Source organism: Mandrillus leucophaeus, unplaced genomic scaffold (genome assembly GCF_000951045.1).
Source record: "Mandrillus leucophaeus isolate KB7577 unplaced genomic scaffold, Mleu.le_1.0 Scaffold862, whole genome shotgun sequence".
NCBI classification, from domain to species: Eukaryota; Metazoa; Chordata; class Mammalia; order Primates; family Cercopithecidae; genus Mandrillus; species Mandrillus leucophaeus.
In genome coordinates, this window is record NW_012109386.1 from 492,212 (window position 1) to 511,105 (window position 18,894).

General features: G+C 37.9%; 1 protein-coding gene across 2 annotated transcripts in view; it reads right to left on the minus strand.

Moving 5' to 3' along the window:
• Positions 1–18,894, minus strand: part of CNTNAP3 (contactin associated protein-like 3) — a 229,914-nt gene that overhangs the window by 48,234 nt on the left and 162,786 nt on the right. Inside the window, exons 12-13 of one of the 2 annotated variants that reach the window (XM_011968882.1) lie at positions 15,796–15,999; positions 2,761–2,917 (exon numbers count right to left, since the gene is read on the minus strand). In XM_011968882.1, the coding sequence (XP_011824272.1) occupies positions 2,761–2,917; positions 15,796–15,999 (361 nt within the window). The remainder of the gene's footprint in view (positions 1–2,760; positions 2,918–15,795; positions 16,000–18,894) is intronic. The other variant, XM_011968883.1, reaches the window with a different exon arrangement.

The window sequence follows — 18,894 nt, forward strand, 5'->3', positions numbered from 1 at the left end:
TAATAAAGACTAAGATTTAGGTTCTTATGTCTACACCTTAATCTAAATTATTACAATTATAAATCTTTTCATTTTATGAGACTGGTAAATTCCATTTTTATAAACTGAAAAATCAATTGTATTTGAAAAATTAAAATAGAAATTGTAATTTCCCACCCCCCCCCACCCCCATACACACCCCCACATTTACAAAACATAGTCGGCAAGAGTTGGGATAGGATTTGAGAATGCTTATGGTCTTACTGTTGGATAGACCTGTCTACTGGAAGCTGCAAAGTAAATAAAATAAGGTCAAAAAGCAAATAACTCCACAATGCTCCCTTCTGAATGTAGGAGGGGAGTTAATTTTTAAAACCTGCTTCTCTCCTAAATTTTTTTTCCAAATGAAAGCCCAGGTCTTCAGTCACACCAGTGCAGCCGTTTACAGTGCTGAAGTGACATGGCTAAGGGTATCAGAGGACCTGCACCCAACTCAGTTTCTCCCACCCCTCTCCTCAAACTCAGTTCATGGGAGGGTCACTCAACACAGGTGGCTCCAAGTGATACGTTCCTCTGGTTACTGCCCTAAGCATATGTGAAGTCTACAATAAAGTGTGCACTTAATAATTAACAGAAGGTTCTGTAACAAAAAAACGGTTGACCAGTCTGGCCAATAGTGAAACCCCGTCTCTACTAAAAATACAAAAATTAGCCGGGCGTGGCGTGCGGGTGTAATCCCAGCTACTCGGGAAGCTGAGGCAGGAGAATCGCTTGAATTCGGGAGGCGCAGGTTGCAGTGAGTCGAGATCACGCCACTGCACTCCTGCCTGGGTGACAGAGCGAGACTCCGTCTCAAAACAAAAACAAAACAAAACGGTTAACATTATTCTAACTAAGTTATAAAGCCACTAGCATATATGCCATTCCGTCTTTCTTGCAATAACCTGCCAATGCTCTCCTCTCTGACCTGTAGAGAATGGGGTGGGAACAGACCAATGAGCTGGAGGTCTTCTGAACAGGCAGGAGCTGGAGGGCTGGAGCCCTCACAGGCAGGAGCCCCTTGTGGAATGGAGAAAATGAAAATTTCTAGGATTGTTAAAGATGTCCGTCAAAAGATTTGAAGGTGGCTGTTTGTCTCATTACAGAGCCCAAAGCTAACACACATCATCACATTATCATACCAGACACTTTAAAATGTACATCATACAAAATATTGTACAAAACCATTTTAACTGATGGGAAATTATTTCACACCTGAAACTTACCGGTGGCTAGATTTGAAACTATGGATCACATCTGTTACTGTTACTCACTGCACTAAAACTGCGTTCATTTTTAAGTAACAGAAAGTTATATTAGGATTGTACATCAAAATATTGAAAAAGACTGTCTCATAAATCTATATCATTTTGTAATTCTGAACTTGAGGAAGATTAAAAATAATATCCATGTAAATGTATAGTATGTATTCTATAGAAAGCTCCAGTAGATTAAAGTGAGTTTTCCCAATTTCACAATATTTTTTAAAGTGATGCAAAGTAGACTTTTTATGCCAAATAAAAAAGTGGATTACCATGTAGGCCAAACAATCAACTCAATTTTCAGGAATCAAATTACTGCTTAGATTAGCTATTTTACGTCCAAATCAATTATACTGACACCTGGATTGACACTTGGATTTTTTTTGAGGTGGAGTCTTGCTCTGTCACCCAGGCTGGAGTGCAGTGGCGTGATATCGGCTCACTGCAACCTCCACCTCCCGGGTTAAGCAATTCTCCTGTCTCAGCCTGAGTAGCTGGGACCACAGGCACACACCGCCACACCCAGCTAATTTTTGTATTTTCAGTGGAGACGGGGTTTTGCCGCAGTGGTCAGACTGTTCTCAACCTCCTGACCTCAGGTGATCCACCCGCCTTGGCCTCCCCAAAGTGCTGTGATTACAGGTGTGAGCCACAGTACCTGGCTTAAGTTTTTTTCTAAAGCATGTACTCTACATGATCTAGTTGTTTTATGACAATGCTTTTTAAGTTGCTGACATAAACCCAAAGATTGAAAACATGTACATATTACAAATTAAAAGAAAACCAATATGCATTTCAAGAATAACCTCAAAAAGAACTTCTGAAAAAGAGGCACTGCAATCTACATGAGAAATGTTTTTCTGCTCAAAGGAAAGCATACAATATAACTTTCAAACTCCTGAAATTCTATGTTAGTTGTTTCAAAGTGTGGTCTATAGAACACTTGGTGCTTGCAGCTTTGCTATTGCACTAAAGAAGATGTCAATGAATGTGGGAAATTGTTGCTTCTACAAAATAAACAGTCCTTTTATGCAGGACCTCTCAGAGTTTACTGTGTTAATGTTAATGTTAATTTCTAAAAGAATGACAGAATATGCAGCATTATATCCCAAATCAATTTAAGACAAAGATTTGGAGGAATCTGCTTTTTGAATTGCCACATGAATACTAGGTAACTAAACTAAACTTCCCAGAGAATGATATTTGATTTCCAGTGAGTGGAAAACTTACCAGCTGTTTCTATTTTAGGAAAAATAAAAAACACATTATACAGTATTCACAATGAACTAGTAAATCTTCTGTCATAAAATTTAGTCCTTAGATTAACTGATCATATTTCATCAAAACTTGTATTTCAGCTTGCTTGAACATACTTTAATCTAGTTACCTTATTGTATCAGCTTGTCTGACATTTAATTAACTATGCATAATTAAAGAATAAAAACCACATTTTTGTGCAGGGAAATCATATAGAAATCACCATTCATTCCGGCCAGCATCACAGTTGCAGTAATACTGAGAATCAATGCAGTTCCCCTCTAATCCACAAGTACACTTTTGAGCATCAGGCAGAGAACCTCCCCAGTAAGTGTGTGTTTCATTGGTTCTTCCAACCCACCAGCTCAGTGGGGTTCCATCTGAAAGACAAGCATGAGAAAGATGACATCTACTTTGTCCCTCACTACCACCCTCCCCATGTAACTCCCTTTACTCCCAGGTGTAAAGTATGTGTGTGTGAGAGACAGAGAGAAGATGAGACTATACTTAAAAACTTACATTTTACCTCTGAAACAAAGATGTTTCTTTAAGCATGCTAACCAATGGTTCCCCCCCCCAATATTTCAATATCCAGGCTTAAATGATTCCCATCTATTTTTCTTCTATTAGAAATCAGTCAGTTGTATGTGATGTATACTTTCTATAGAAATAACATTCAAAAAACATTCACCATTAAAATAAATATCAGAGTAATTTGCACACTAAAGATAAGATGTATTTGAAATTATGAAATGTTCATTGAGAAAGTTTAATATTATACAAAGACACTGATTTATCTCATCCCATCTTTTTTGCTACCTGTATATTACACATTTGGAAAGATGTGGTACTCTCTTTCAGGACTTACGAATTTTTACAGGTATTTGTTTTTTTTGCATTGGATGTCCTGACTCTATTTGGAAGTTAAGGAATGACATTGATAGGCTTTTCTCATCTCTGAGGTTAGAGGTTTCTTATGCAAAGAAACAAAGTGCCCTGGGTCAACTACAGCTCTGACGAGTACACCTCCTCCTCAGCACTGACAAGGATTAAATGATAGAGCCAGACACTAACTTAGATCTACGGAACTGCATGTTAGGACAAGGGATGCTGCCAGGGGTTGCGCAGGGTTGGGGGAAGATTGGGGTGATGGACTGCATATCACAGTAAAGTTAGGATAATTTAAAAAGCAGGTGTCAGGCCACCTATCTTAAAAAAGGAAGGGGGTCAGGAGCCACATGTTGCAGTCATCACAAATTAGGGCATGAGGAAAATGAAACTGGATAAACTCAACCAGTTTTTTAAACATGCTTGGTCATTTGGTGCTGTTTTTCAAATTTCAATAGGTTGTTACCATTGGAATATGAATTGAGATCTGGAACTTAGCTTCCACCTTACTGCTTATTACAACTCAATTATAACTCATTCATAGATAAGATCTCTGCATTCATGACCACCACCGCTATCCACCACCTGCCCCTCTGCCAAAAAAAAAAAAAAAAAAGCAATCTGGGAAAATTTAAAGGGGAATTAGTATCAGGAATCTTTTTAAAATATGCTAACAGCTTATCACTACAAAGTAACAGATATTTCAAAAATTAATATACTCTTCTTAGAATGCCACTTTAAAAATTATCAACTTCACCATTAAACTCTCGCGGATTAAAGAGCAAAACACTCATTCTATCCTAATGTACAAATGTAAATTTACATCTAAATCTCCCATATTTCCCATAAAGTGGTAAAAATATATTTTTTAGAAACAGTAACAAAAAGACGTAAGGGGGGAACTTCTAGACTGATAAAAGATCTTGTAGACTTGTCTATCCCTGCTATTTCCACCAAGGATAATGATACATTCTGGAAATAATACAGAAGACACCCGAAGAGGATTCTGAAAGGTAGACAGAGGAAGGTTAGGACCCCGGGACTGGAAAATACAATAACATAACTTTAAAAAAATGCTGAATCGGCTCAAGAATAGAGTGAAAACACAGAGGACAGAATCACTGAACTTTAGGACCCATCAATAGGCTTTATCTACCCTGACCAAAAAAGAGAAAACAGACTGAATATAAAAAGAACTGAGCCATAGGGTTCTATCAGACAATACCAGAATCTCAAAAAGAGAGAAGAAAGTGTGCTGAAAGAGTACCAAAAAAATACTGGCTATAAACTTCCCACGTAAGGTAAAACATATTAACCCACAGATTTAAGAAGCTATGTAAGTCCAAAAAAGGTTAGACCCAAAAATATCCACGCCAAGATCTATCATAATTGAACTTATTGGAAACAAAACAAAAAAATCTTGAAAGCAGCCTGAGAGAAGAACACATTACCTGTAAAAAGAACCCTAATTTGAATGATAGTAGATTACTCATCTGAAATTATAGAACCAGAAGGAATGGCATAATTTTTTCAGGGCTGATAGAAAAAAATTGTCAACTATAAATTCTATATCCAGAGAAACTATCCTTCAAGAATAAAATGGAAATAAAACCTTTTTAACACAAAAGAAAACTAAAATAATTTGTCGCTAGCAGACATTCCCTAAAGAATGGCTAAAGGAGGTTTTTCAAAAGGAAAAGAAATTATAACGAAGGATTCTTGGAACATCAGGAGAAAAATGAAAAGAGAAGAAATATGGGTAAATATAATAGACTATCCTTATCATTAATTTTTGAAATGACATATGATAATTGACACAAAAATTGTAATACCATATGATACTCAAGACAATGATATATAGAAGTGGGGAAGATAAAGGACCTAAATAGAAATAAGGATTCCATATTTCATTATATGAGTGAAAATATTTAAGTTGACTGTGATAAGTCACATATGTACACTATAATATCAAGCAATCAGTAAGAAGATTATAAAAATTAAATGTAAATGGTTAAAATATAACAAAAGTTAGACACTGGCAGAGTGAACTGAAAAAAAATAACACAACTAGAGATTTATAAGAAACTCACTTCCAAATAAACATAGGTAGCTTAAAAGCAAAAGGATGGAAAAAATACTCTGCAAAATTAACTTTGAGAGAAAGCAGAATAGTTACCTCATAAAACAAACTTCAGATCAAAAATACTAGAAGCAAACAGGGACATTACATAATGATTTGTTTTTAAAAAAACAGTCACCAGGAAGACATAAATGCATATGCAAGAAACAATCGACCCTTAAAAAATGAAGCAAAAATCGAGACTTCCGGGTTTCCAATCTGACATGACGCTAAGTGTCTGGAAGTCATCACTCCCATTCTCACAACAAGAGAAAAGCTGAACTAACTAAAAATAAACAATTCTTCTTAGATCCATTAGAGAGTTAAAGTCATAGGGCAAACATTACTCCTAAAGCTGCAGAGACAAGTGAAAACAGGATCACAGCTAATGGAGCCAAAGCAGATGGTGGAGTCTGGTAAAAGCACTTACAATGTAATGGAGCAATTGGTGGATACCGAGCAAGGACAAGCTACAGAGATTAAAAACTCCTAGAGTGGGGGATGAGCCTCAGAGGGTCAACACACCTTCATGAGTTTTATCTCCAGAAAGAGCCCCATCAAGTTCTCAGAATAAAGATAGGAGAAGAATGCTCTTATGTCTCCAGCAGGAGGAGGGAAGGAGTAAACATTTTTGAAATAAGCGCAGAACATTATGTTCTCCTTAACAACATTCTAACCGCCCAAAAAACTAGTTTACTAGAGCCTAAACCACCTAGGGGAATGGAAATACCCAGCACCAGCCCCCTCTACCCTTCTTTTCTCACCCAAGCGAAGGGGAAGGAAGCTGAGAAGCACTCGGAAGGTCACAGTCCAGGAAGACAGGTTCTCTAAAAGACTGACATAATCATAAGAGTATAGGATGCTTTGGCCGGGCATGGTGGCTCATGCCTGTAATCCCAGCACTTTGGGAGGCCGAGGCGGGTGGATCATGAGGTCAGGAGATTGAGACCATCCTGGTTAACATGGTGAAACCCCATCTCTACTAAAAATAACAAAAAATTAGCCGGGCGTGGTGGCGGCGCCTGTAGTCCCAGCTATTCAGGAGGCTGAGGCAGGAGAATGGTATGAACCCGGGAGGCAGAGCTTGTAGTGAGACGAGATCGTGCCACTGCACTCCAGCCTGGGTGACAGAGAGAGACCCCGTCTCAAAAAAAAATAAAATAAAATAAAAAAAGAATATAGGATGCTTCTCCTCTCCTCACACCTTACCATCACATCAGTAAGTTACCTGTATAGTAACAGGAGACTAAAAATGAAACAGCTGTCAATTTTAGACCCTATTTAAGACAGAGTCTCTAGGGAAACTCAAATAAAACGGAAGAAAGAAAAATAAAAGAATCTTAGTGGAAAATTTAGCCTGTGACACCACAGTTATACATAGAGCAAACACAGCCTAACTACTAACCAGATAAACATAAAACCTTACTTTAAAGGCCTCCTTACCTCAGTTCCTCTGCCAATACAACATGTCTGGCTTTCAACAGAAAATTGCAAGGTATGCTAAAGCCAAACAATACAATCTTATGAGACAAATCAAGCAAACACGCAGATATAACAGATTTGGAAATATCGGATAAGGAATTTGAAATAATAATATGCTAAGGGCTCTATGTTGAAAAAGTGGGGGCAACATGCAAGAACAGATAGGTATTATAAACAAAGATATGAAATCTCTCAGAAAGACTGGGAAGACTGGGAAGTGGGAGGAAAGAATCAGTGAGTTTGAAGAGATGGCAATAAAAATTTTCCATTAAACACAAAGAGAAAAAGAATGAAAAATGAAACTTAATATCCAAAACCCATTGGACAATTTTTTTTTTTTTTTGAGACAGAGTCTCGCGTCTCGCTCTGTCGCCTGGGCCAGAGTGCAGTGGCCGGATCTCGGCTCACTGCAAGCTCTGCCCCCCGGGTTCACGCCATTCTCCTGCCTCAGCCTCCCGAGTAGCTGGGACTACAGGCGCCCGCCACCACACCCGGCTAATTTTTTGTATTTTTACAAAAAATACAGAGATGGGTTTTCACCATGTTAGCTAGGATGGTATCGATCCCCTGACCTCATGATCCGCCCGCCTTGGCCTCCCAAAGTGCTGGGATTATAGGCGTGAGCCACCGTGCCCAGACCTGTTGGACAATTTCAAATGGTATAACCCATGTAACCCATAATGGAAATACCAGAAATAGAAGGGAGAGAGTGAGAACCAGAATATTTAAAATAATGACAGTTGAGAATGTTTTAAAATTAATGACAGACACGAAACCATAGGTTCAGGAATCTCAGCAAACACCAAGCAGGTTACCTAGGCATCTCATATTCACAATGCAAAAAATCAAAGACTTTCTTAAAATTAAAATAAAATCTTTTAAAAATAAACTATTGAAATAAACCAGAGTAAAATAAAATATCTATATAGGAGCAAGAATGAGAATTATGCCAGATTTCTCTTAAGAAACCATGCAAGCAAGAAGATAGTGAAGTGAAATATTTAAACTGTTGAGAGAAAACACACACTAATATAGAATTCAATATCCAGTAAAATTATCCTAAATAGTAAAGTAGAAGACTGTCTTAGATGAACAGAAATTGAGGAAATCTTTCTCCAGTAGACCTACCTTGTAAGTAGTGTTAACAGAAGTTCCTCAGAGAAGAGAAAAACAATATAGGTAAAATAAAATCTAGTGTCTTCTTCTTAATTGATGTAATAGGTAACAGTTAGTTCTAGATAATTCTAACAGTGTATTGGGTGATTATGGCTTATGAATAAGTAAAATGAATGATAGCAATGTAATACAAAATAAGACAGAAGGATTGGAAATACTGTGTTATAAAGTACCAGCACCATTAATGAAGTGGAATAGTGTTATTTGAAAGTAGATTGTTATAATGTATATTTCATACTCAAAGGCTACCACTAAAACAATTACAAAGAAATGTAATTAATATTCTAGGAGAAGTGAGGATACGGAATCATATTAAATGCTCAATTAAAACAAAAAAATATGAGAGAGGAAGTCAGGGAAAAAAGAAGAAACAAGGGCAATAAATAAAAAAGAGTTACAGTATGTCAAATATTAATCCAAGTACTAATAATCACTTTAAATGTAAACAGTCTGAATATACCAATTAAGACAGAGGCTGTCAGAGTGGACAGCAACAACAACAACAAAAATCTTGATCCACCTATATGTTGTCTACTGAAATCCTCTTTAAATATAAAATAGCAAGTAGATTTAAAGAGCTAGAGAAAGATACACCATACTAACACTAACCAAAAGAAAGCCAGAGTATCTAAATTAATTTTAGACAAAGCCAACTGCAGAGCAAGGAAAATTATCAGAGATGAAAAAGGGCATTACATGATAACAAAGGGGTTAATATAACAAGAAGATATAATAATACCGTGTATATATCTAGCAACAGAAGAGTCAAAATATATTAGGGGAAAACAATAGAACTGCAAGGACAGAGAGACACATCCATTATTACCACTGGAGACTTCAACACCCCTCTATGAGTAAGTGACAGACTTAGCAGGAAGAAAATCATTAAGGATAGATTTGAACTGAACAGCACTATCAGTCAACTGGATCTAACTGAATACTTTAGAATTCAATTAACATTACACAATACTTTGTCCAGACACTGGAGAATACACACTGTACTCAAAGACAAATGCACAATTCATTAAGTTAAACCACATTCTAGGCCACAGAACCCTTTACCAAATTTAAAAGAATAGAAATCATAAAAGGTATGTTCCTGAATCAGAATGAAATTAAACTAAAAATAGCAGAAAGAGAATTGAAATATCCTCAAATACCAAAAAATTTAAAAACACATTTCTAAATAATAAAACATGGTGAAAGAGAAAGTCTCAAGAGAAAACAAAATTTTTAACTAAGCCAGTAATTAATAACTTTCTCAAACAGAAGGTACCAAGCCTAGATGATTCACTGGTGAATTCTATCAATATTGGAGAAATAAATGATACCAATTTTCCACAATCTGTTGCAGAAAATAGAAGCAGAGTGACTATTTCTTAACTCATTCCATGGGCCAGCATTACCCTAATACCCAAACCAGCAAAACCTTACAAAAAAGTAAACTGCAAACTAATCTCTCTCCTGAATATGGATGAAGCAATCCTTTAAAAATATTAGCAAACTGAACCCAACAATGTATAAAAATAAATACCACAACCAAGTGGGATTTACTCTATATATGCCTTTAACATTTAAAAATTAACTAATATAGTCCATCAGATCAACAAGCTAAAGAATAAAAATCATATGCTTTTAGTACTTTCTGCTCAATTTTTATGTAAACTTAAAATTGCTCAAAAATATAAAGCCTATTAATATAAGAAAACTGATGGAACAGAATGGAAAAATAAACAGATCCACAATTATAGTACAGATTTCAAATGTCTCTCTTAGCAACTGATAGAACTACTGGACAAAAAGTCAGCAAGGACATAGAAGATCTGAATAACATAATCAACCAACAGGATCTCATTGAAATACATACAGAATACTCAACTTAAGAATAGCAGAATATACATTTTTTTCAAATGTCCATGAGACATTTAGAAGACAGACCATATCCCGGGGAACAAAACAAACCTCGACATATTTAAAAGAACTAAAATCACACAAAGTATATTCTCTAAGCATAATAGAATCAAACTGGAAATCAATACCAGAAAGACAAAACGGAAATCTCTAAACACTTAGAAATTTTTAAAAATACACTTCTAAATAAGCTATAGGTCAACGAATATGCTTCAGAGAAATTTATTAAAATACCTAAATGAAAATGAAACTACATGAAAAACTAAATGAAAATGAGAATACAACTTATCAAAATATGTGAAATGTAGGTAAAACTGTGTTGATAGGGAAAATTTAGCAGTAAATGCTTACATTAGGAAAGAAGAAAGCCCTAAAGCCAATAATGTAAGTTCTTACCTCTAGAAACTACAAAATAAAATAAAATTAACTCATACAAGCTGAAGGAAGGAGATAACAAAGAGCAGATGTCAATAAAATTTGAAACAGACAAATAATAGAGAAAATCATGAAATGAAAATCTAGTTCTAAAAAACAGTAAGACTGAAAAACTATCAAGACTGACATAAAAAAAGATGAGACAAACTACGAATATGAGAAATTTAAGTGGCTATCACTACAGATGCTGCAGACATCAAACGAATAATAAGAAAATACTATAAATAATTCCACACAAATCAACTTGACAATTTAGATTAATGGACAAATTTCTGAAAAAGTACAAACTACCACAATTCACCTAACATGAAATAGGTAATTTAAGTAATTATAACTCTTAAGAAAATTGAATTCATAATTTAAAATGACTGAAAAAAAAAATCTCTTGGCCCAGATGGTTTTACTGGAGAATTTTTTTTTTTTTTTTTTTTTTTTTGAGATGAACTCTCGTTCTGTTGCCCAGGCTGGAGTGCAGTGGTGTGATCCTGGCTCACTACAACCTCCGCCTCCCAAGTTCAAGCGATTCTCCTGCCTCAGCCTCCTGAGTAGCTGGGATTATAGGCATGCGCTACCCTGCCCAGCTGATTTTTGTATTTTTAGTGGAGAGGGGGTTTCACCATGTTGGCCAGGCAGGTCTCAAACTCCTGACCTCAAGTGATCCATCTGCCTTAGCCTCCCAAAGTGCTGGGATCACAGGTGTTGAGTCACCCTGCTGGGCCTTACTGCAGAATTCTACCAAATGTTTAAAGAAAAATTAAAGTTGATTTTACATAATCTCTTCCAGAAAACAGGAGACTAGAGAATGCTAGCAAATTTATTTTATGTAGGCAGTATTGTCCCGATACTGAAACCAGATAAAGACAATATGAGAAAAGAAAACTACATATCAATATCTCTTATGAATTTGAATGCAAAAATATTCAATAAAATATTAACAAACCAAACACATTTGAAATGTATTTTTTGAATTATAAATTATGGCCAAATAGGAGTTGCTCTAGTTATGCAAAGCTGATTCAATATGTCAACAGACAAAAGAAGAAATACAATCTTTTAATACCAATTGACACAGAAAAGACATTTGACAAAAATCCAATGTCCTTTCAAAATAAAACCTGTCAGCCAACCAGGAATAAAAGGGAACTACCTCAACATAACGTGGGAAAAAAGAATGAATGCTTTTCCCCTAAGACAGGAAGCAAGGCAAGGATGTCTGCCCTCATCACTCTAGTTCAACCTAGTACTGAAAATGTAGGTATTGCAGTAAAGCAAGAAAAATAAATTAACTCCATACAGATTGACAAGGAAGAAATAAAGCTGACTCTACTTGCAGATGACATGATTTCCCATATAGAAAATCTCAAGGAATCTAAAAAAAATTAAGTTCAAAAAAGTAAGAGAATATAAGATTAGTATGGAACAGTTAATTACATTTCTATATTCTAACAACAAACATATGTAAACAGAAATTTAAAGCACAACAGCACTTACAATCAATCAAGAAACTAAATAAATGCCTAAGCATACTTATAAAACATATAATCGCTGGATGCTAAAAATTACAAAATGCTGAGGCAAGAAATCAAAGATCCAAATAAATGGAAAGAGATCTCATGTTCATGGATTGGAAGACTCAAAATAGTAAAACACCAATTTTCCCTACATTGAGCTATTATGTTTAATGTCACGCCCATAAAAATTCTAGCAAGACGTTTGTAGACATTTGTAGACATAAACAAATTTATTATAACATTTATACAGAATGAGGAAAGTTGCAGACTTACTTAAAGAATCTTGAAAAAGAAGAATAAAGCAGGAGGAATAAGTCAACCCTGCTATACAGGTACTATGTTCAAGTCAGGGTGATATTGGTGGAGGGATACAAATTAATGAAACAGATAAAGAATGCAGAAACAGACCCACCACACAAGTAAGTTCAACCAATTTTTAACACTATTTAAAATGTAATCAATGCAGGAAGGAAAGCCTTTTCAACAAATGGTTCTGGAGCAACTGAACATTCATAGTCAGAGAGAGTGAGAGAGAAGCAACTCTCACAGCTTATATAAAGTGTGTCCCAAAATAGGGCATGGAATTAAAAGTAAAAGGTAAAACTATAAAACTTTTAGGAAAAAATTTCAAAAATCTTTGGAATTGGAATTTCGGGTTAGGTAAAGAATTTTTAGAATTGACATGATGTGTACAATCCGTAAAAGGAAAACATGATAAACTGAATCTCATCAAAATTAAAACTTTTGAAAAAATATTTGCAAATCACATATCCAACACAGGGCTAGTATCTAGAATATATAAAGAACTGAAAATTCAACAGTAACAAAACAAACAAATCCAAACGATTCAATTAGAAAACGGAACAACAACAAAAACACATTCACAGACATCTATCTCACTGAAAAGGATATACATATGGCAAATAAGCATATAAAACATGCTCAATATTATTAGACATCAGGGAGACACAAATTAAAACCACAATAAAGATATTACTACACACTTATCAGAATAGCTAAAATAAAAAATGGTCGTAACACCAAATGCTGATGAGGATGTGGAGGAAATGAAATCCTCATACACTGTTGGTGGGAATGGTACAAGCATTCTAGAAGACAATTTGGTAGCTTTTTATAAAGCTAAGTATGCAATTACCATATGACCCACCAATTGCACTTTGGGGCATTAATTCCAGAGAAATGAAAACTTATGTTCACACAAACCTGTACACAATGTTCATAAAAACTTTATTCATAATAGCCCCAAACTGTAAACAAACAACCCAGATGCCCTTCAATGAGTGAATAAACTCTGGTATATCCATGCCACCGATTACTAATCAGCAATGAAAAGGAACAAATTACTGATATACACAATTATGCAAATGAATCTACAAGAGATTACATAGAATGAAAAAAATCACAAAGAGTACATACTATATAATTTCGTTTACATAACATTCTTGAAATTTAAAAAAATCCATAGAAATGAAGAACACATTAGTGGTTATTAACAAGCAATAGGAGGAATTCTTTTTTTTTGAGACGGATTCTCGCTCTGTCACCCAGGCTGGAGTGCAGTGGTGGGATCTCGGCTCACTGCAAGCTCCACCTCCCGGGTTCACAGCATTCTCCTGCCTCAGCCTCCCAAGTAGCTTGCACTACAGGCGCCACCACCACGCCTGGCTAATTTTTTGTATTTTTAGTAGAGACAGGGTTTCCACCGTGTTAGCCAGGATGATCTTGATCTCCTGACCTCGTGATCCACCCGCCTCGGTCTCCCAAAGTGCTAGGATTACAGGCTTGAGCCACCGCGCCCGGCCAGTAGGAGGAATTCTTGTGCTGATGGAAATACTGTGTATCTTGACTGTATGGATGTCAAGATTCTGGCTCTGATATTGCACTACACTATACTTCTACAAGATGTCACCTTGGGGTGGGGGAACTGCTTAACGGTTACTTGGGTTCTCTCTTTTACTTCTCACAAGTGTATGTAAATCTACAATTATCTCAAAAAAAATTTTTTTTAAATATATTATCTTTTCAAAAGAGGAGAAATAGGGAAATTACCACTGACGGGAGTAGAATATTCCATTTCTTGTGTTATTTTAGCCCCTAGCCCAGTAGTTTCCAAAAGATTACCTGACGATTTTTTTAAAACAATGCCAAATCCAAGGCTATACTTCATTCAATAACAACGAACTAACAAACAATTAAGTTTTGGAATGCCAACTTTAAAAAACTGGAGAACTGGGAAGGAGAGTTTCTTACTTACTGAACTTATGTAAGCTATCTCATTTATAAAAGAAACCCCATGAGATCAGTACTACAGGATCCATTTCATCAAAGAGGAAACAGAGTCTGAGAAAGATTAAGGAATGGCCAAAATTTCCATAGCTGCTAAGTGACAGACTTAGCATTTGAACTTCAAACTTGGAATGCAACGAGACCTTTGCTCTTTCTACTAGACCAAATTGGCTGGCAGGCATCCAAAAGAGAGAGGGATCACCCTGGGAAGGGACCCCGTTGCGGATTGCACAGGTCTAGCACAGTGGGTAAGATTTAAGAGTGTGAGGGCCGGGCGTGGTGGCTCACGCCTGTAATCCCAGCACTTTTGGAGGCTGAGGCAGGCGGATCACCTGAGGTCAGGAGTTCAAGAACAGCCTGACCAACAAGGTGAAACCCCGTCTCTACTAAAAATACAAACATTAGCCGGGCGTGGAGGCACACGCCTGTATTCCCAGCTATTACGGAGGCTGAGGTAGGAGAATGGCTTGAATCCAGGATGGGGGCGGGGGGCGTTGCAGGGAGCAAAGATCGTGACACTGCACTTCAGCCTGGGCGACAGAGAGGCGAATCCAGGCAGAGGAAATGGTCTGGCATATTCCAGGGGCTGACTGGCCAGGACGGATTAGGGAAGGCAATGCAGGTATGGGTTAGTGGATCAGCGCAAACCAGCTTCATATGACACTCATACACCACTTTCAACTTAACAAAAGATTTTGTATTGAAAATTTAAGAGTGAAATTAAAGTGGCTTTATTATGCTACCGACATACACTGTTTTTGTTTGTTTTTTTAAGACAAGGTGTTGCTCTGCTGCCCAAGCTGGAGGGCAGTGAAGCAATCACAGCTCACTGCAGTTTCCAAAAGATTACTTCCATTTATGAAGATTAAGGTATACATTTCTCAAGACATAATTTCAAAAAAATGAGACACCCACTGAAAACAGTTTTTAATAACACTAGTAATTACTTCACCCTAGACCACAGTGAGAGTAGCGGGGCTGAGGAAAGGCATACTCAGATAATCTAAAGGGAGGAAACAAACGTTCCAGGTAGATTCAGAGGAAGACTCTGAGAAGAGTAAGAAGGTTACTGGTTCCCACTGGTCTTCATGAAGAACTCTGCTATACCCAACCTGCCCTACAGCCATTATCCCCTCAGTGTGAATGCAAAGCTAAGTCATAAGTTATTAGCAAAACTTCCCTGAATTACAAAAGGCCAAGTCACTCACTAATCCCGCACATGAACGCTGAACGTCTCTCAGCGGTCAAGAAGGCGCTCAATTGCTCTTTTGCCCAATCAAGAGCGGGAAGAGAAGGAGCGAGCGGTCAGGCCTTTGAACTACGCGCCACGGGAGTGACCCTGGCCTTTTCTCCCTGGAAAGGCATCTCGCAGCCCGAGCGCCGCGCCCCGGCCCCATGTGCCCCCGTAGCCTCCAGCCGGGGCGCTTACCTCGTGAGTCCGGGCGCCGCGCGGTCCCGCAGCGCAGAGCCAGCCGCTGCTCGCAGTGCTCCGCCAGGCTCACCGCGGCCCGCAGCTGCCCCGCGCCCGCCGCGTACGCGAAGGACACAGCCGAGCGCGGGCGCCCGCTGGGGGCACCTCGGACGGTCACCGCGTCGGGGCCGCCGTGCCGCACCACGGTCCACGCGGCGTCTGCTGAGCAGAAACAGGCAAAGGAGAGGCATCACTGGGCGCAGAGGCCAGCAGCAAGGGGCAAAGCAGACGCGTCTTTTATGTGCATACACTTTTAATTGAAATTTGCATTACTGCATGTTTGCCCCGATTTGAGGAGTTGGACCTGTGTAACAATGTACTGAGCCAGAACTCAGCCCCTAAGAAAAAGCATATGGGGAGAACTGATGGCCAAACTTTTGTGACGTCATGCCTAGAAGTGTATCATGTAAGCAATGACTCTTTAGTTGTTAAAACCATTTTTTACATCAACACAAGCATGGGGCCAAACTGTCTGGATCTTTATCTTTCTAAACTCATCTGCATTTTCCTCATCTGTATGTGCCTCTATTTCTTTCATTATCAAATAAATTTATAAAAGATACATATTGGGACGATGTGACGCACATACTCACGGGTATAATAGGAAGCAGCTCTATTAAAATAAAGTGGTTTAATTGTGTCAGCTTCTCCATCAGTGACCAAGCCCAGAGGAATCAGAGGCCTTGAGCTTCTAACAGCACTTTCCAGGCGGTGACTCTGGGCATCTGACTGCCCGCTGACATCATTTCTGATGTATCTCTGTCACTTGATTACTTATATTGTTTTGATGAAATAAAAACAGAACGACTCCACATCTCATAAGGGAAGAAGTGCATCTTGAGTTCTTCAGTGTTCCCAACAATGGACCTCCCACCAGACTCGAAGTCACTTTAATCCTATGCTGGTGCTGTCCGGTCCTTTAACCTCTAGTAAGATGTATTTAGAATAATGGACATTTTACATAAAAATTTTCCAAACTGGAGAGACTACAAAAGATTCATATGAGGATTTTTTTAAGAACTACGAAACAAAACAATGTAATATATTTTACCTTGATAAATCACCCTTCCAGCCCTTCACATCTCAGGATGTTTAATAGCTTGGCTGCTAACCGTGCATAAGACAAATTTCACAGCCTTACTGTTACTTTACACACGCCTAACAATAACAACAACAGAGATCAGAGGAACGGACAAGAAAACCAGCCACGCTACTGAAATATCTCTTTCGTCACAAAACCCATGGAGAGCAAAGGTGTGATATGTACAAATGAGCCACAAGTTCAGAAAAAATCTGCAAATTTAAATAATGAATGCAATTTTCAATTAAATTATCACTCCGCTCACTGTACTCACCAAAGGAGGCTCTATGGTAATTTCAGTTCCATGGGTTCTTCCTTTAATATTGCTCTATTTTTTTATTTTAAAATTTTTATTTTTATTTATTTTTGAGACAGAGTCTCACTCTATCGCCCAGGCTGGAGTGCAGTAGTGCTGTCTCGGCTCACTGCAACCTCCACTTCCTGGGTTCAAGCAGTTCTCCTGTCTCAGCCTCCCACGTAGCTGGGACTACAGGCACACACCACCACACTGGGCTAATTTTTATATTTTTTTAGTAGAGATGGAGTTTCACCATGTTGAAACTGTTGGCCAAGCTGGTCTTGAAATCCCTACCTCAGGTGATCCACCTGCCTCAGCCTCCCAAAGTGCTGGGATTACAGGTGTGAGCCACTGCGCCCGGCCTCATTTTAGAATTTTTACAATCTAGTGTTACTCTGTGCACATCACCTACTCTCACCTTCAGAGTTTTCCTATCAACTGAATCAAATATAGAAAAACCTATGGAATACTAAGTTGGGCATTGAAGATGATCAATCACATGCCATTTTTGGCCATGTGTTCATGATCTGTTGTACAGTGGGAGAGAAATGATGGTCCGGAGTAGTTCACATAGGCTGGTGGGCAGTATGATAGATTTGCAGTCACAAATGGTTAAGATGTAGTCATAGAAGTGTCCTCAGTACTGAGAAGGGAACTGTTGAGAATACATCTGTAAAACTGTTTTTCTGAAGAGCAGAATAGTAACCAGGGACATTATAGAATATGCATTTGTGTTTATAAAATTCCACTTGACTCACTTCTCCTTATAATATCAATAGTAAAAGACCCAAAGAAGGACACAGACCATTGCCGTTCCCCTAATTGCTCACAACTTATTTCAATAGATTATAAGCATATTAGAACTGGAAAGACCTCAAAGAGCATCTAATATAACCCCTATATTTTTCTTTTTCTTTTTTATTAGAGATAGAGTCTCCCTCTGTTGCCCAGCCTGGAGTACAGTGGCACCTTCACAGTTTACTGCAGCCTCGACCTCCAGGGATCAAGTGAATTGGACCTGAGTAGATTAATTATAACAGTGGCTAAATGCGGAAAGGGGTTCAGAGGTGTGGTTGAGTCAGAACACACTGGAGGCTGTCTCATTGGCCCAGGAGGAGGGTAACTGCAATAGGTTGATCCCTGTTCCACTCCTGTTGCTCAAATAAATATCTGACTTTGAAAATTAAGCTAATTTAACTTCATGATTTTGATTGGAATTAGCAGTACAGATGTTTCTCAATTTATAATGAAGTTGCATCTGGATAAACTTATTATAAATTAAAAATGCATTTTAATACATGTGACCTACTGAACCTAGCTCAACCTGGCCTAACCTAAATGTGCTCAGAACACTTAAATCGGCCTACAGTTGGGCCAAATCATTTAACACAATGTCTATTTTATAATAAAGTGTTGAATATCTCATTTATTCACTACTGTACTGAGAGTAAAAAAATATATATATAAAATAATAATGGTTGTGGCCAGGCGTGGTGGCTCATGCCTGTAATCCCAGCACTTTGGGAGACCGAGGCAGGTGGATTACGAGGTCAGGAGATCAAGACCATCCTGGCTAACATGGTGAAACACCATCTCTACTAAAAAGACTAAAAATTAGCCGAGCATGGTGACAAGTGCCTGTAGTCCCAGCTACCAGGGAGGCCGAGGCAGGAGAATC